A 19,724-nucleotide genomic window follows, 5' to 3' on the forward strand; every position below is an offset into this window, starting at 1 on the left:
ACTGTAGAAAATAAGACCCGAGCATTATGGCTGTTTTTAGTGATGATGTCAGAGAAGTAGGACCTCCTTGCACTCCTCAGTTGTAAATTAAAATTGTGAAGTTTCTCTTTATAGATGTCATAGTGAACCTGCTCAGCTTTCCTACACTCTCTTTTTTCTTTTTTCACCAGTGTGGAGTTTCTCCATGGAGACTCCTTCCTTCCTTCACCTTAATGGGAGCAATAGTGTCCATTACATTTAACATGTTAGCATTGAAGCTATTGACGAGCTCATTGACTGACCCTCTGGACAGGTCAGGTGTTAATGGGAAGACCTGGTTAAAAATTGCACTACTGTGTTCAGTTATACACCGTTTTGTGATCACTGTTGTTGATATATTTATGTGGGCTGAGATTTTACTTTCAAAGAAAACACAGTAATGATCAGACAGGCCCACATCAGACACAGTAACCTTTGAAATGCTCAGGCCTTTGGAGATCAGTAGGTCAAGAGTGTGTCCTCTATTATGTGTGGCCTCTGTTACATGCTGAGTCAGCCCAAAGTTGCCCAGAGTGTTACTCAGGTCTTTAGTCCCTTTGTCCTGAGGGTTGTCCACATGGATGTTAAAATCCCCAACAATAATTACACAGTCGAAATCAACACAGATCACAGACAGCAGTTCACTGAGGTCATTAAAAAAGTCTGTGCAGTATTTGGGAGGCCTGTAAACATTAAGAAACACAACTTTGGATGGGGCCTTCAGCTGTAAAGCCACATATTCAAAAGACTGAAAACTTCCAGGAGATAGCTGCTTACATTGAAATGATTCATTAAATAAGACAGCAACCCCTCCTCCTCTCCTGCTCACCCTGGCCTCACTGATAAAACTGTAGTTAGGAGGGGTCGTCTCGATGAGAACAGCTCCACTGTTACTTTGGTCCAACCAAGTTTCAGTTAAAAACATAAAATCAAGGCTGTGCTCAGTGATTAAATCATTAATTAAAAATGTTTTCCCAGCTAAAGATCTAACGTTTAATAAAGCCAACTTAAGTGTTTTAGAGGCATTACTTGTCCCCTCGTGTTTGGGAGCAGTCTGTGGCACACAAGGTATGTTTACTATGTTTAAAGATCTTTTAGAGTGCAGCTCTCTGTGTTTTGACCAGGCCACATGTCTCCTTCTGTCACCTAAAAGTACAGAGATTTTAAAACCTTCTAGTAAACAGGGTCCCAGCTTCTCCTGGGAAAAGTCACCACTGCCATAATCCTCGCAGCCCGGACCCTTCACACATCACACATCAGACTGCGGAGACAGAGCGTGAAGGTGGTAAGGAGGAACTAAGGGGGGCGAGGCTGGGCAATGTGACTTCGATTGCTCTGATGAGGGCGGGGCTCGATGGCGAACCTTTGGCCGCTCTGGTGGGGGGTTTATGGGGGACAAAAAGGGATTGGGCCGGGGGGTAGATCTGAGCCCAGCATTGACTCGCTCCATCATCTCCTCAGTGAATTTCAGGTGTGGGGAGGAGGGAGAAAGGGAGGGGGAGGAGGGTGATGGCCTGTCAGGGGTTTGGGGGACTGGGGAAGATCGTGGTCCCTGGTCCTGGTCGTTGGTGTTGTTGAGAGAGTTGGAGGCAAATAGGGACCCCTCTTCTTGCCTCAGATGTCTCTCCTTTCTGAGGCTCTTCCCGGGTGGGGGCAGATGGAGCTCCTCCTCAAGGTTTCTGCTGGGCTTTGTCTGTTCTTGGAGTACTGTTTGTTCCTCTTTATGAGATAACTCCTCGTTTATCTCAGCCTTGGCACCAAGCACGGATGGATGACGTATGGAATAAAACAAGTTGGAGGTGAACAGTTTCACCCCTGACTTGTTAAAATTAAATCCATTTGCTTTGAACAGATGCCTGCGTTCCCAAAAAATATTAAAGTTGTTGATAAAATGCACCGAGTGGTCAGTACATGCTGATATAAGCCATTTATTCAGTGTAAACAACCTGCTGAATCTCTCGAGACTGACCGGCGGTACAGGTCCACTGATGAATACAGCTGCATTCAGAGAGTTTACAGTATTTAATAATCCAGTAAAGTCCCGTTTCAGAACCTCCGACTGTTGTTTGGACACATCGTTTGACCCTGTATGCAGGACAATGTTTGTCACAGTTGGATATTCATCTGCAATTTGAAGAATTCTCTCCTTCAGGTTGTTGACCATATCCTTAGGAAAGCAGAGGACTTTAGTGTTCTTACCGCACATCATTTGTACATCCTTTACGGCAGAGTCACCCACAATCAGAGTTTCAGGCCTAGCCTTTAGCTTTCCCTGTGGTCTTTTACTTTTCAACAGATTTTCAGACCTTACTTCGCTGCTTTTAGATGGATGGTTGTCCGATATAGATCCAGGGTCCTTTGATAGTGGAGCAAATCTGTTGTGCAGTTTCACATTCAGTTGTTTTGGAGGTTTGTTGTTAACCTTCCTATTCACTGTTGTCCAGTCCTGTTTCCTCTCGTATACAGGGGTAGAAGAGCTTCTCTGTCTCGTAGGAAGTGAAGGCCAGTCGGTTTCAGAGATTTCAGCTCGCTGTGCTCTGCCCGTGATACGTCCTCCGCCTTCCAGGAGACATGATTTATGTCTTGGTTTTGCACCAAGACAGTCCAAGGGGGGATTATCACTTGAGGATTTATAATAATGCACAGAGTCTACTTTCTTGGTCATGTTATCTGTGCTCCTTAGCTGTGTACTAGCTTGCTCATCGCCATTGTTTTGAATCAAAGGCAAGGTTGTTTCATTTCCACACAGTCCATTTACCTCCACGTTTACTTCTAAGCGATGAATTTTTGTCTCCAGTACTGCAATCTTCTGCAGGAGGCTGTGGTAGTCATCTGTGGATAGGGAAGGCATCTTGTTGCTAGTTAGCCTAGCGGTTAGCACCTTTCCAGGCTATTGGGGCTGTTCGGTGCCCAGACACTGTAATCAGGCTTCAGCTGTGTCTAGGCCACAGACACACGGAGCGCTGATGATAAGGTAACTATAAAAATGTTGCTGTTTCTGTTAAGAACACTTTAGTCCTAATGATCTATAAGTGTCCAGAGGCTATCGCAGGTAAGCTCATACGGAAAAAAGGGAAAAAATCAGCATAAAAATCAATAAAAGAAGAAAAGCATTTAAGGAGCAAACAGATGACGCGTCCACACTCGCAAAAGATACCATTGGGTAAAAGCAGCACAAAAGAGTAGCTATGTCTTCAGTGAGAGCCAAAACAAACCAACTTTTCAGCGTGAAACAACTCAGTTCATGTAACCTGAGGAAACTGTAAGTTTTCTCTAAATATCTTTTAGCTGTGGTTAGCTGGATGTCAGTCTTATGTTACAGACGCTGTGTCGAGCTTGAGCTGCGAGTCATATTTTCGGCGCTACATTGTAGTGAGATAAGTTTGTGGGTATTTTGTGCAGCTTCAGCTGTCCTTTTAACTGCTCGCTGGTTAGCTAGCGTGAGCTATAAGCTAACAGCTAGCATGGTTAATGACGCTAGAGTTCCACGCACATGCAAACAGCTCGTCTCTACTGCTTTAACTGTTAAAACAGAAGACAATACTGCAGCTGACAGGGTTTATTATGTGAAACAGCAGCTTGTTTAGTTTAAACAGTCTGCATTAAGCTGGGCAAACACTGTGCGATTTTTTTTTTTCAGTCGCGTTATTCAGCTCCTGCTCAAACTGTACAATTAAATCGCAGAGGTTAGAAGTTCATAGGTCACGATGCAGGGTCTCACACTATATGGCCTGATGCTCTGATGCGACCAGAGTGCTCAAACTGTGCCTTCATAACATGAAGCTTATCATACAAAATCTGTCCCTCGCTCTCCCTCTCTCTGTCTTACAGACACACACACCATCAACTTTGCTAAATTACTAATGAAAAACATTGACCAGGCAGCTGTGATTGAGTAGCAATGTCCATCCAACTCTTTTCATGGTTGTTGTAGTCATAATAATTTTGTGAGGCCACATTGAAAAGTGTTGGATACAGAAGCGTAGTACGGAAGCGTAGAGCCGCCACCCAGGCAAAAGAAAAATAGAGCTATGTCACATTATAACGTGAAAAGTTTATTATTATAGTATACTATTGTTCTAACAATATTAGATATAGTTCTAACAATATACTTTTCATGTTTGTACAATATACTATCATTTAGGTACAATATACCTATTACAATATACATAATTCTCACGTTCGTACTTGCACTCGTTCTTATTTTAAACTTAATCTGGAATGCAGGATATGAATGACAAGATTTTGTTTTTCATATTTTTCATTATTTTTCAGTTTCAATTTTTTCTTCAGTTTCATTTTAAGCTGGCATCATTTTAACCCTACACACCCTAAAATTTAGTATTTGTTGATGAGATGTTGAAGTGTTAATTGAACAAAGTTAAAATACAGTGGAACCCCGACTTACGAAATTAATCCGTTCCCGAGGGTCTTTCGTAAGTCGAAAATTTTCTTAAGTCGAAACAGCCATTGCACCTTTTGAGTGAGGTGATGCTGAACGATAGGCTAATTGCTAACTAGAACAACAATATGTCGTTCAAGTGGAACAGCGAAGCACGAGTACGGAAGCCAAGGGGTTGTCACATGATTCGGAAGGCCTTGTGGGCATTGTAGGCTCAGCCAATCAGAGCCAGCGGATTTCGTTACACCGGCATTTTGCCGTACCATGGGCAGAAATATTGCCGTTCATTGCCTTCGTAACTTGAATTTTTTGTTAAATGGGGTATTCGTAAGTTGGGGTTCCACTGTATTTTTCACATGATTTCGACTGAGAAGCATGTTTATGTCTCTTTCTTCTTCCTGTAGAGGAGGAGCTTGCCAGGGTACGGTCAGCCTTTGTCTGGAGGGTAACAATAGAAATCCTTAAACTGCTCCTTGAGGCCCTTGTAAGTGATGGTATCTTAAATAAGTTGGAGGAAGAATCGATACTGGAGGGGAGCCCACTCAGAGCAGATAAGGCACGCAGCTTGATCGACACAGTGAGGAAAAAAGGAGACAAAGCATGCAAGATAACAATCAAGCATCTTCAGATCAAAGATCCTTTTCTTTTCTCTCAGCTGCGTTTGAACTCTGATCCATCTGCTCAACAAGGTGAGGTCATGCATCATATACCATGAATAAAAATGGTCACCTTGCAGTTTGTTGAGATGTGAAAGTGAAACCTCAGAATTCATTGTAAGAAAAAGGAGAGGGCAAGAACGTCATTCTACGACGAATGTTTGGATTTGTTACATGCCTGCAAATGTATTTTCTAAACTACATGGAGGAATTTTGATGATCATCATAAACCTGTGAAACTACTTAGATCTAATGTGAGCTGTATTTAATTAAACACAAGTGTTCTTTACTTTTAAAAACCATGCAAACTGATTGCCTTAAAGAAGAAAAGTCAGAGTGTTTCTCTAACAAGAGGACACTCTTTAAGCATCGGTCATTTGACTTAAATGTTTAATGAAAAAAATGCCACATTTATATATCATAAAGTAAAGCACGTGTTTTGTGTGGCCAGAAACGGTTTACATTGTCTTTCGCCATTGTAATATATGAGAAGAATTAATGAATCTCTCTCAGATGCGTCTTTAAATAACATAGCAGTGGGGAACATTATGAGACTTCAATGTTGTTTTTTTTGGTTACAAAGTTTGGAGAAGAGGCACAGAAAGCATAAACCTGTTTAGCCTGCACATGTTGGCATCAGGTACATATGAAAAGCTGCAAAGCAATGCAGATGTGGAGGTTCAAAACATTTAATGTGGCTGTTTTCAGGAAATACATTTAGGAATTCCTGTAGCGCCTTTTTGATGAATTTCTGGAAGAATGAGTATATTAAAAACTAAAATGTATGATAGGCTCAACAAAGGGCAAAGTATGTCAGATAGCTCCTTGAGACCAGATTTGTACTTTTCCTTCTTTTTTCCTTTTTTTGATTCAGATGCTCTTCAGAAGTGTCAGCCTAAACTTAAGTCTGTCTTGAAGAAGAAGTTCCAGTGTGTGTTTGAGGGCATCGCTAAAGCAGGAAACCCAACCCTCCTGAATCAGATCTACACAGAGCTCTACATCACAGAGGGAGGGACTGCAGAGGTCAATGAGGAACATGAGGTCAGACAGATTGAAACAGCATCCAGGAAACCAGACAGACCAGAAACAACCATCAGACAAGAAGACATCTTTAAAGACACACCCAAAAGACAATACCTGATCAGAATAGTGCTGACAAAGGGAGTGGCTGGCATTGGGAAAACAGTCTTAACACAGAAATACAGCCTGGACTGGGCTGAAGACAAAGCCAACCAGGACATCCAGTTCATATTTCCATTCACTTTCAGAGAGCTGAATGTGCTGAAAGAGGAAAAGTTCAGCTTGGTGGGACTTGTTCATCACTTCTTTACTGAAACCAAAGAAGCAGGAATCTGCAGCTTTGAAGACTTCCAGGTTGTGTTCATCTTTGATGGTCTGGATGAGTGTCGACTTCCTCTGGACTTCCACAAAACTACAATCCTAACTGACCCTAGAAAGTCCACCTCAGTGGATGTGCTGCTGATAAACCTCATCAGGGGGAAACTGCTTCCCTCTGCTCGCCTCTGGATAACCACACGACCTGCAGCAGCCAATCAGATCCCTCCTGACTGTGTCGGCATGGTGACAGAGGTCAGAGGGTTCACTGACCCACAGAAGGAGGAGTACTTCAGGAAGAGATTCAGAGATGAGGAGCAGGCCAGCAGGATCATCTCCCACATCAAGACATCACGAAGCCTCCACATCATGTGCCACATCCCAGTCTTCTGCTGGATCACTGCTACAGTTCTGGAGGATGTGCTGGAAACCAGAGAGGGAGGACAGCTGCCCAACACCCTGACTGAGATGTACATCCACTTCCTGGTGGTTCAGGCCAAAGTGAAGAAGGTCAAGTATGATGGAGGAGCTGAGACAGATCCACACTGGAGTCCAGAGAGCAGGAAGATGATGGAGTCTCTGGGAAAACTGGCTTTTGATCAGCTGCAGAAAGGAAACCTGATCTTCTATGAATCAGACCTGACAGGGTGTGGCATCGATATCAGAGCAGCCTCAGTGTACTCAGGAGTGTTCACACAGATCTTTAAAGAGGAGAGAAAACTGTACCAGAAGAAGGTGTTCTTCTTTGTTCATCTGAGTGTTCAGGAGTTTCTGGCTGCTCTTCATGTCCATCTGACCTTCATCAACTCTGGGCTCAATCTGATGGAACAACAACGAGCAAAATTATGGTCTAAATTATTTAAAAAGAAAAATAATTTAAAATCTCTCCACCAGAGTGCTGTGAACAAGGCCTTACAGAGTCCAAATGGACACCTGGACTTGTTCCTCCGCTTCCTCCTGGGTCTTTCACTGCAGACCAATCAGAGTCTCCTAGAAGGTCTGCTGAGACAGACAGGAAGTGGCTCACAGACCAATCAGGAAACAGTTCAGTACATCAAGAAGAAGCTCAGTGAGAATCTGTCTGCAGAGAAAAGCATCAATCTGATCCACTGTCTGAATGAACTGAATGATCGTTCTCTAGTGGAGGAGATCCAACAGTCCCTGAGATCAGGACGTCTCTCCACAGATGAACTGTCTCCTGCTCAGTGGTCAGCTCTGGTCTTCATCTTACTGTCATCAGAAGAAGATCTGGATGAGTTTGACCTGAAGAAATACTCTGCTTCAGAGGAGGCTCTTCTGAGGCTGCTGCCAGTGGTCAAAGCCTCCAACAAAGCTCTGTGAGTACATTTGTACTCATGTCTTTACTTTTAACATCCAACTGTGTCAATAATTTATTTCACCAGGCTTTCTGTCTTTGTATGAATTTGTAAAGTTTTGGGATTTCTCCAATACAACTGTGACCTCTTTGATGCCTCCAGAACTCGAGACGCTGGATTCACCATAAACTCTGATCATCACTGCTGCTGTTATGTTATCAGTCTTTGTTTAAACACTTAGGCTGCATGTGCCTGATGTTGTGATACTTTATCTTCACATGCATGCTCCTAGATACATTTCTACTGCAGGTCTATTTTTAGTCACAAATGTTGGTGAAACACTTGCTTTTACATGCATGGTGGGTCCTGCATTAAAGAAAGCATTTGAATTACTCAGTGAATCCTGGCAGCCAGAGAAACATCCTTAGTTCCACTTTAAACTAAACTCTGCTTCGGTCTTCCACAGTGTGTTTGTTGTTTCTTTGTTGTTGTTGGCCTGCTCTCTCCTCTCACTCCAATCTGGTTGCAGCAGATGTTTGTCCCTCCCTGAACCTGCAGACTTGGGTGCAGCACCTCAGTTCATCTTCAGTCTGAAACCAGCTGTTGTAGCTATATCCCCTCAAGCACACCTTCCCTGGTCATCTCTGCTGTGGTTGCTATAAAATTTAATCTTGATTTTAAAAAAAGAACAAAAAAACCTCAAGTCAGACTTGATGCCATTTGTTGGCAGCATGGTGCCTGTTTGTCTTTGATGATAAACTGCAGCACAGTCTAAAGCAAACCTTCTGACTTTATTGACTTTATGCATGTATATATTCTTCCTGTTCACCTTGGACACACAACAGCTCTCTGTTTGTTGTGATTGGATCTAGAACAGCCAACATATCCTAATCTAGATGATTTCTAAGGTGGTATCTGGGAGGAAAAGTTAAAATCAGCTTGGATGGCCTGTACTGTATGATGGCCTTGGTTGCACCACATTGATAGCCATGCAGGGTGGTTCACTCCTTGGGCAAGAAGACCGAGGAGTGAGCCACCCTTGGTCAAAGCTTGGTCATTCAAGCTCACTGTTTTCCCCTTGTTGGTTGATGATAAGTATTTTTTTTACCTGACTTATAGTCGTCATTGTCTTCAAATTAACTCACACACTGCTGACTGCTGTAGCTTACCTGGCTGAGCAGGTGACCCATGTACTGAAAGTAAGAGTCGTGACTCCAGGGCCTGGTTTGAGTCTGCCCAAGACCATTTCCTGTGTGTTATTCTCCTCACTTCTCCCTCCCTTCCTGTCTTCTTTGTCCTATACAGTGAAGACAAAAGGCCTCAAGTTGTGAAAACTCTTCCCCTTCATCATCTTCCATCTCTCTCATCTAAAATCTCCAGTATTCTCTGAGTAGAGAATCTCTTCACAATCTTGATTGATTGATTGTGACGATGATGATGATGTACAAAGCATGATGATGATGTACAAAAATGATGATGTACAAAGCATGTCATACTGGATGGCTGCAACAACCAGAGTTTTACCTACCTTTGGTATTTCTTGACAGCATGAGCGTAATATTTACTGAACAGAGTCCTCTTCTGTAATCTTTTCAGATTCAGAACACTGTATTTATTTTCAAGGGGCAATTAGGATACTGACCTTGCCAACCGTACATACAATACACAAACATCACATTGGGGAGACAGGTCAGGCTAGGTAGCTGGCCGGTCAGCTGCTAGAGCAGCGACCCGGAACCGAACAGCAGAAAATGCACAACATCAGGAAAGATGAGGAGAAAAAAGAACTCCTCCCAGACTGAGCTCCAACAGGGAGATCAGTTTGAGAACAGACAAAAAAAATGACGTTAGCGCAGAACACATGAAAACTCTTAATGCGCCATAGAAACACATGACAAGCAACAGGGATGGGTAAAAGGTGAGAGACAGCCGGTGTAGACAGCGCATCCGGGCCTGCAGCATTTGCGCTGGTCCCCTCAACCCACTGTCTGCACCGGGAGGGGATAAGCATGCTTAGGATGGGAAGGAACAGTCTAAACACCGTCTGTTATCAGGGTGAGATTTGTTATGTTCAGCTCCAGCCTTGAGACCACAGCTGGCGCTGGCATGTTAGCCGCATGAATTGATGGTGGCTTTCTTTGGTGCGAACAACTGCATGTCAATTTCACAGCTGATCTAACAGTCCGTCACTCGTCTCTCAATCTCCCGTTGGAGAGCCACGAGCTTCTCCGAGAGGTTATCGGTTTTGTGCTCAAAGAGCAAAGTCTGAGAACTCACGACCGCCATGAGCTTCTTCAAGATCTTATCCGTGCTGCGTTCAGTGAGCCCATTTTGAGAAGTCACGACCCGTCCCATTGTTTCAGTCACAGCGGGCAGCCTTGTGGGGGTTTGAACAGCTGATTCCGCTTTCTTTAATCTTCAATAAGCCAGGGCCAAGCCAGCTCAGATCAGCAAGAACCCTTTGCTGCTGTGAATGTCCGTGCTGCTATATTTCAGGATCAGGCTCTAAATGTACAAATGGATCTGAGAAGATTTCCAATCATGTTTCTACTAGATTTACAGTTTGTTTTCATGTCTTCTGACTCAGATGGTGGAGCAGGTGGAGCTTACAAGGAGTAAGTGCTGCTATAGAAGAAGAGTTGTGTTTTATTGAAGCTATTTAGTTAACCAATAATTGTAATGCATGCTGGCATTAAAAATGTTTCATTTGACTGATTTAATTGTTTGTTTGTTTTCTTCCAGACTGAGTGGCTGTAACCTCTCAGAGAGAAGCTGTGATGCTCTGTCCTCAGTTCTCAACTCCCAGTCCTCTAGTCTGAAAGAGCTGGACCTGAGTAACAATGACCTGCGGGATTCAGGGGTGAAGCTTCTGTCTGCTGCACTGCAGAGTCCACATTGTACACTAGAAACTCTCAGGTCAGGATCCAAACATATCATTAAATGATATTATTGTATAAACAACCAAGCTTTATAGAATTGGCAGGTGAACTTTTCTTTATCTTTGGATTGCTTAGGAGATTCTTAATTACTGTCTGAACATTTTTTACAGTCACATATTTTGTTTTAATGGTCAAACAGAATTATTGTTCAGTTCAATGAGCAGGTAGCTGTGAGATTCATAATCATGAGGTATATTTGTATTAAAGATGACTAAACGTGAACAGTAGCTGTGAGTTACTTTGTTTACTCATGTGTGCTGATGTTGTGAGTAATTTAAAGCTGAAGTAAACTTGTAATGAGTTTAATAGAGTTTCTGAAGTAAGTGTACTTGGAGACATTTATGTGTTTACTAAAGTCCAGGAGCATGAGGCTGTGTGTAGCATAGAGGAACCCAGACCTCAGCTTTGTCTCCTGGTTTCTGTTGCTGCTGTTACAGTTTCCCCTCATCGTTCCTTCAACAGTCTCCTCACTGTAACAAATCAAAGTGTTACTGTATAGATTCACGTCTGAATGTTGCCATGTGCTATTAAAACTAAAAGCGATGTTTCATACACCCACGTGGTTCAGTCACACAGTAACTGATGGTAAATAATGTTTGTGTTGAGCACATCGTGCAGGTCAGCTGCTCTACACAGATCTCAGGTTTACATGCTGGAACAGTTTGTGATCATGAAGGATAAACCTCACTTCCTCTTTGTTTCATACAGATGTGACATGAACAATAACACGTTCATGAAATCCTTTTAGGAACACAAACACTATTGTAGCTGGAGAATATATTTGAATGTAGGATAATGTAGGGGATCATAAACAACAGTAATAACTAACCACCACCTCACCATTTGGGTTGGTAGCTGCATGTTGATTGATGAAGTCATTTTCTTCTTCCTCCATTTCTACCTTATTAACATCAGATTAAAAGCTGCACAGAGACAGGCACTGGACGTGTTTAGCCTAGCTTAGTACAAGGACTGGACATGGGGGAAACGGCTCTCATCACTGGATCAAAACATGAAAACAAATCTGAAGTAAAGTTTTGTTGAAGTGAACTGTGGTGGTGCCCAATGTTCCCTCTAAGCTGCGGTCGTGCAACTGCGCGCTGCTGGCACGTCTCTGCACACAGAAAATCTGTGTTGCACACAAAAAAAATAATCAAATCTCAATTGAAATTAAAATTAAATCTTTAACAATTCTGTTTTGCAGTGTTAGTCAGTGACTGGCTGCTCCCATATGGGATTAGAACGATGCCACCTTATCCCGTAGTCCAGCCAATGATGCGATTCACATTCGTATATACGCAGCTAATCAACGTCGCTGACAGGCTATGACAGCGTCCTTATGTGCCGACAATGGTGTTATAGCGAGCAAAGTGGCTGATGATGAGGTGAAGCCACGTTAATGACAACGTGTACAACCATTGGAGATGTGAGCAGGACAGACGGAGCAACTGAGGGAAAAAGTGTGGACTTTATACCAGTTTTTAAATTGTGTTGATCGGCCGCGTAAAACCTGAGCTATGATAAAATATCTGCAATGTTTGGTTTTCTTCCTGAATAGTATTGTTGTTTATAACAACGATAGTATTCAGTATTTATTGCAACAAACTTTGTTGTTTGCAAAACTCAGTAACTTTTTTGAAGAAGTAACTATATAATTAATTGTCCAACATTGGTCATTATATCCTGTATTTTGCAGACAGAGTTACAGACTCTCTCCCAGACCACAGACTCATAATACAAGTCAGAGCTTTATAAAAATAGAAAAAATAAAGTTGTGTTTTCAAAATTGGAGTTCAAGTTATTTTTACTTCCAATAGTGTTAACATGCTACAGGTCATGAACAAGGTTGTTTTTAATTTTCATTGTAAGTGGGCTAAAGCAGTTAATTAAAAGTAGTCTAACATAAATGTAAATGCTGTAATTTGATTACTTTAATAAACCGTGTAACTTGGATGGATAAGATGCTGGCGTGACCACAGTGCACACGTCTGCTGTTGCTCACAGTGGTCCAAGGGACGCTCAGGGAGTTTGTGTGTTCGCTCAGACACATGAAACATTAGCGGTGACTGGCAGGGAAAAGGGGAATGATAAGACTTACTGTAAATATAATTATGTATGTATTGAAAAAGGAACAACTAAAATGTTCCAGCTGAAAAATGAAATCAGTTTCAGTTTATGAGCTCTGTTTGTTTTCTTTACAATTCCAACCTTTTATTTTGAAATGAGCTGCTCATTCCTGTTTAGAGTTGATGAGCTGATGTGGGTGAGAGGACTCAGGCAGCCTGACAGAGTTGATGTCCAGGTCTTCCCTGCTTGTCCTGATATACATAAACATGAGTATCCTTGCAGGTCAGATCTCATCAGTCACACCTGTTAGTGCAGCTCTCCTCTAGATTGTAGTGCTTGTAAAACTAGGATGATTTTAGGAGCCTGGACCGCAGATCTAAGGGAAGATATGACTTGGAAAGACTAAACCAACCTATTAGAGGTGTTCGCACTAACATAGATAAATACTCAGATTTACACCTTTAGTGTCTCACAAAGGGTTGAAAAGTGAATGTGCACAGAGAGGTTGGTGGTGAGACGGGCACTTCCAGCACTGTAGATGTGATCCAGCTCAGTGTTCATGGAAATAATCCGGAGAGCAGGATTCCTTGATGAATGTTACATCTTCTTAAAGTTATAATCCACAGGGAAAACTGTGAAACTGTCGATCTGATATCTACTCAGCCAATCAGGTGTTTACATGCCCTTCACTGATCTCCAGCCCCACCTTATTATCAGTTTCTCTCTCTTTTACATCTGAATTATCTTCACTTCACATTTCAGTCAGTTCAGATTTCATTAGCACGTTCACTTTAGCATAATCCATTTTAATCCAAACACCTTTCTCTTTAAACTCTGTTTGTCAGTCACAGTATATCCAGTACAATCCTCTTTTTCACTGCGTCACACACATTCAGAGATCAGAGTGTCCTGTGTGTGCTCTCATTCACTCACACTCACTCTCATATGGCTGAAGTCTGTTTGTACACAGGCTGTCAGCTGGCCTGAGTTAGGCCTGTCTCTAAAATCATTATTTTATTACTTTTATTCTGATTCATCAAAGCCAAACTCAAACATATTTATATTTACTGATTATGTTCTCATCAGTAATTAACAGTCAGTACATTCAGATATGAATCATAATTCAGTGTTTAACATATTATCACAGATGGACTGCACAGGAGATCTCCTTTATGAAGAAACTGTGAAAGTTTGTCCAACAGTGGGAAACATTTCAGAGAACATCTCAGAGAATATCTGTGAAGCAGAAACTAAACATAATAATAGAAGAAAAGCCAAATAATGATCCAAATCCTGCTCTGAGACTATCAGACAGTAAAGGCTTCCAAAGACTGCTCACCTCTCAGACTTATTTAAAGATGCTGGTGCTGTCCTCAGATCAGCTGACCTGCTGGGTCTCCATGATCAGCTTTGTTTCTTGGAGATAAAGGCTGAAGCCTTTAGAGCTTCAGTTCTCCAGAGCAGCAGGATGTCTGAGGTCCACAAAAACACAAAAACACAGCAGCTAAAAATAGTTGTTCAAAGAAAACGAGGTGGGAGCTGCTGATTCCTGAGCTTTGATACTGGATTAGCTTCAGTAGTTATTCAAATCACTGCTGTAGGAGCTACATTTAGTCACAGCCTACTGTCTTCTTTGAACAATCACAATGACTACTGTTCTAAAAAACAAGCACACAAAGAACCAATGAGAGTGTAGAACATGATAAAGAGCTCCTGTGATGGTGGCAAAGAAATGAGCAGCAGACGGCCGTCTACATGTTGTAGTGGTTTACAGTCACCAGGGGGCGCCGTCACGGCCACGCAGTCAGTGGGCTGCTCTGCTTGTGCTGTTGTTGGTGAAGCTGAAGTGAAAGCGAATGTTAAAACAATGAAAAGTGTCCACTGCAGCCTCCATCTGAGCTTGTCATGTTCTTCTTCTTTGATCCTTCGTGTTTGTGCTGAACACTGCTGTCGCTCTCTTCCCTGTTCCCGCCCACTTTCTAACCAATCAGCATTGGAGCGTGCACAGCGTCGTCCACACTGAGCTTTGTTGTGAGCGCATGGACTCGTCTGCAGAACATTTGTATGGGCTCAAAATGTGGTCATAAATATTTTGTACTTGTAAATCAGGATTTGTATGTGTAAAAAAGATTTGTGTGTGTGTAAAAAAAGATTTGTGTGTGGACTTAGCCAAAAAAAACCCCTGCAAGTTACAAGTACGAATTTTGACCCTATTTTTCTTCCTTTCATCTGATTGGTCAATGTCATGTCAATCAGAAATGTAACTATCCAATCAGAGAACAGATGGGTTTGGCTGTCGGAGGGGCACTTTTTTGACCTGACGTTCCCGTCACAAGTGTCTTCTAAGTGAAGCTACCAGGTTCAGGTCCAGCTCTGTTTATCTGGAGCTGCAGTAAATGATCCGTCCTCACAAAGCAACACAGACACCAGATATGCAAACACAGCATCATACAACACAACCAAGAGATCCAAAGAATTATCTCTGCATTTCTGTGGCTGATGCTGCTGGAACGAAGCTGTTTGAAACCTTGTTGTTCTGCACTTTGGGACCTGAAGAGGAACCTGAACCTCTGTGCAGAGGGTTCAACTCTGAGGATTCCTGTTCAGTTTTGTTATTTCACACGGCAAAACTTGACAACTTTATGATAAATGTACGACTTCAATGTGAAAAATTCATTTTTTTCTCTTGTTTGTTTGAAGCTGCTTCCTGTTGGCTTCAGCTGTTTGGAGTTTCCATTTTCTAAACTTCTACATTCTGAACCTTCTTCAGCTCTGAACAGATGATGAAACACTGAATGATTTCAAGCTCACACTTTGTCTAATAAACTTACATCTTTCATTTTTTATTCAGATTGAAGGACTGTGATTTGTCAGAGATCAGCTGTGATTATCTGGCAGCAGCGCTGAAGTCCAACCCCTCGTATCCCAGAGTGCTGGACCTGAGTGGAACCTACAACAACCTGCAGGATTCAGGAGTGAAGCAGCTGTGTGTTCTTCTGGAGAATCCACGATGTCGATTTGAAACTCTGAGGTCAGTCACATGTTTTAGTTGTGCTGAGATGAATATGATGTGAAAGTTGTGCTGACACTGTGGATCAGTAGGCCCACACACCTCTATACAGGAAGTCTGGTTCTACTCTTTGTAGAATTTCTGATCCCTGATCCTCTGAGTCTGACTCAGTAGATAATGCAGAGTTCTGAGCTGATGTGGGTGAGAGGACTCAGGCAGCCTGACAGAGTTGATGTCCAGGTCTTCCCTGCTTGTCCTGATACACATAAACATGAGTATCCTTGCAGGTCAGATCTCATCAGTCACACCTGTTAGTGCAGCTCTCCTCTAGATTGTAGTGCTTGTAAAACTAGGATGATTTTAGGAGCCTGGACCGCAGATCTAAGGGAAGTTATGACTTGGAAAGACTAAACCAACCTATTAGAGGTGTTTGCACTAACATAGATAAATACTCAGATTTACACCTTTAGTGTCTCACAAAGGGTTGAAAAGTGAATGTGCACAGAGAGGTTGGTGGTGAGACGGGCACTTCCAGCACTGTAGATGTGATCCAGCTCAGTGTTCATGGAAATAATCCGGAGAGCAGGATTCCTTGATGAATGTCACATATTCTTAGAGTTATAATCCACAGGGAAAACTGTGAAACTGTCGATCTGATATCTACTCAACCAATCAGGTGTTTGATCTCCAGCCCCACCTTATTATCAGTTTCTCTCTCTTTTACATCTGAATTATCTTCACTTCACATTTCAGTCAGTTCAGATTTCATTAGCACGTTCACTTTAGCATAATCCATTTTAATCCAAACACCTTTCTCTTTAAACTCTGTTTGTCAGTCACAGTATATCCAGTACAATCCTCTTTTTCACTGCGTCACACACATTCAGAGATCAGAGTGTCCTGTGTGTGCTCTCATTCACTCACACTCACTCTCATATGGCTGAAGTCTGTTTGTACACAGGCTGTCAGCTGGCCTGAGTTCGGCCTGTCTCTAAAATCATTATTTTATTACTTTTATTCTGATTCATCAAAGCCAAACTCAAACATATTTATATTTACTGATTATGTTCTCATCAATAATTAACAGTCAGTACATTCAGATATGAATCATAATTCAGTGTTTAACATATTATCACAGATGGACTGCACAGGAGATCTCCTTTATGAAGAAACTGTGAAAGTTTGTCCAACAGTGGGAAACATTTCAGAGAACATCTCAGAGAATATCTGTGAAGCAGAAACTAAACATAATAATAGAAGAAAAGCCAAATAATGATCCAAATCCTGCTCTGAGACTATCAGACAGTAAAGGCTTCCAAAGACTGCTCACCTCTCAGACTTACTTAAAGATGCTGGTGCTGTCCTCAGATCAGCTGACCTGCTGGGTCTCCATGATCAGCTTTGTTTCTTGGAGATAAAGGCTGAAGCCTTTAGAGCTTCAGTTCTCCAGAGCAGCAGGATGTCTGAGGTCCACAAAAACACAAAAACACAGCAGCTAAAAATAGTTGTTCAAAGAAAACGAGGTGGGAGCTGCTGATTCCTGAGCTTTGATACTGGATTAGCTTCAGTAGTTATTCAAATCACTGCTGTAGGAGCTACATTTAGTCACAGCTGACTGTCTTCTTTGAACAATCACAATGACTACTGTTCTAAAAAACAAGCACACAAAGAACCAATGAGAGTGTAGAACATGATAAAGAGCTCCTGTGATGGTGGCAAAGAAATGAGCAGCAGACGGCCGTCTACATGTTGTAGTGGTTTACAGTCACCAGGGGGCGCCGTCACGGCCACGCAGTCAGTGGGCTGCTCTGCTTGTGCTGTTGTTGGTGAAGCTGAAGTGAAAGCGAATGTTAAAACAATGAAAAGTGTCCACTGCAGCCTCCATCTGAGCTTGTCATGTTCTTCTTCTTTGATCCTTCGTGTTTGTGCTGAACACTGCTGTCGCTCTCTTCCCTGTTCCCGCCCACTTTCTAACCAATCAGCATTGGAGCGTGCACAGCGTCGTCCACACTGAGCTTTGTTGTGAGCGCATGGACTCGTCTGCAGAACATTTGTATGGGCTCCAAAATGTGGTCATAAATATTTTGTACTTGTAAATCAGGATTTGTATGTGTAAAAAGAATTTGTGTGTGCATGAAAAAAATTTGTATGTGTAAAAAAGATTTGTGTGTGTGTGTGTGTAAAAAAGATTTGTGTGTGTGTAAAAAAAGATTTGTGTGTGGACTTAGCCAAAAAAAACCCCTGCAAGTTACAAGTACGAATTTTGACCCTATTTTTCTTCCTTTCATCTGATAGGTCAATGTCATGTCAATCACAAATGTAACTATCCAATCAGAGAACAGATGGGTTTGGCTGTCGGAGGGGCACTTTTTTGACCTGACGTTCCCGTCACAAGTGTCTTCTAAGTGAAGCTACCAGGTTCAGGTCCAGCTCTGTTTATCTGGAGCTGCAGTAAATGATCCGTCCTCACAAAGCAACACAGACACCAGATATGCAAACACAGCATCATACAACACAACCAAGAGATCCAAAGAATCATCTCTGCATTTCTGTGGCTGATGCTGCTGGAACGAAGCTGTTTGAAACCTTGTTGTTCTGCACTTTGGGACCTGAAGAGGAACCTGAACCTCTGTGCAGAGGGTTCAACTCTGAGGATTCCTGTTCAGTTTTTTTATTTCACACGGCAAAACTTGACAACTTTATGATAAATGTACGACTTCAATGTGAAAAATTCATTTTTTTCTCTTGTTTGTTTGAAGCTGCTTCCTGTTGGCTTCAGCTGTTTGGAGTTTCCATTTTCTAAACTTCTACATTCTGAACCTTCTTCAGCTCTGAACAGATGATGAAACACTGAATGATTTCAAGCTCACACTTTGTCTAATAAACTTACATCTTTCATTTTTTATTCAGATTGAAGGACTGTGATTTGTCAGAGATCAGCTGTGATTATCTGGCAGCAGCGCTGAAGTCCAACCCCTCGTATCCCAGAGTGCTGGACCTGAGTGGAACCTACAACAACCTGCAGGATTCAGGAGTGAAGCAGCTGTGTGTTCTTCTGGAGAATCCACGATGTCGATTTGAAACTCTGAGGTCAGTCACATGTTTTAGTTTTGCTGAGATGAATATGATGTGAAAGTTGTGCTGACACTGTGGATCAGTAGGCCCACACACCTCTATACAAGAAGTCTGGTTCTACTCTTTGTAGAACTTCTGATCCCTGATCCTCTGAGTCTGACTCAGTAGATAATGCAGAGTTCTGAGCTGATGTGGGTGAGAGGACTCAGGCAGCCTGACAGAGTTGATGTCCAGGGGCCTGTTCTTCGTACCTTGCTAAGTAAGTTAGCTGGATTAGATTGTTGACGATTTCGCGTGATCCTGGATCGTTCGGTTCCCCGAAGCTCATCCGGGACTTGCTGTCATAGCAACAGAGCCGTAAGCGTAAACCTGCTCGGGAGCAGGTTTACTTTATGTAAACAGGATTAGATCGCGGCCACGCAGGTATGTCCGCTTCATGTATACGAAAGCAACAGCGATATTTTACCACTGTTTCACCATAAATAAATAACATCAATGTAACTAAAGATAATGCAGCACTTGATCCTTTTATTGATGTCACACAGATACATACAGGTCATTCCCTAAAAAAGGGAAATGTACTATTAACATTCTATTACATGTATGTGATTATTACAGATGTAATTCATATTTCACAGTAGTAATTGTAAATTACTTCGTGTAATCAAGATGAGAGACCACGGCTATAAAAGCGAAGGTGGATTTGGGAAGTCTGTCGCAGCCATGTCCTGTCCGTATACGCGACCAACCCATTGCGGAAGGTGCAGGATTGATAAGGAGAGTTGTCAGAATTCAGCGTATATTGCGGGACAGACAGGATCCTTTAGCTCAGCGCGACAGTGTGCTCATTGAGAGATATCGATATTCCCGTGAGGGTATTATTTACTTAACCAACTTGTTGACGAG

The 19,724-nt window shown here is 42.3% G+C and overlaps 1 protein-coding gene across 3 annotated transcripts in view; it reads left to right on the forward strand.

Annotated features, from left to right (window-relative positions):
• Positions 1-15,862, forward strand: part of LOC145419338 (protein NLRC3-like) — a 30,678-nt gene extending 14,816 nt beyond the window's left edge. For 2 of the 3 annotated variants that reach the window (XM_080297156.1, XM_080297161.1), the window contains exons 3-4: positions 4,825-5,109; positions 5,951-8,190. In XM_080297156.1, the coding sequence (XP_080153282.1) occupies positions 4,825-5,109; positions 5,951-7,752 (2,087 nt within the window). In that variant the 3' untranslated portion in view covers positions 7,753-8,190. Of the gene's footprint in view, positions 1-4,824; positions 5,110-5,950; positions 8,191-10,469; positions 10,644-15,584 lie in introns of those variants that run through there. The other variant, XM_080297164.1, reaches the window with a different exon arrangement.
• Positions 15,863-19,724: the final 3,862 nt, after the last annotated feature.

This window comes from Astatotilapia calliptera, chromosome 3, assembly GCF_964374335.1.
Source record: "Astatotilapia calliptera chromosome 3, fAstCal68.1, whole genome shotgun sequence".
Lineage (NCBI taxonomy): Eukaryota > Metazoa > Chordata > Actinopteri > Cichliformes > Cichlidae > Astatotilapia > Astatotilapia calliptera.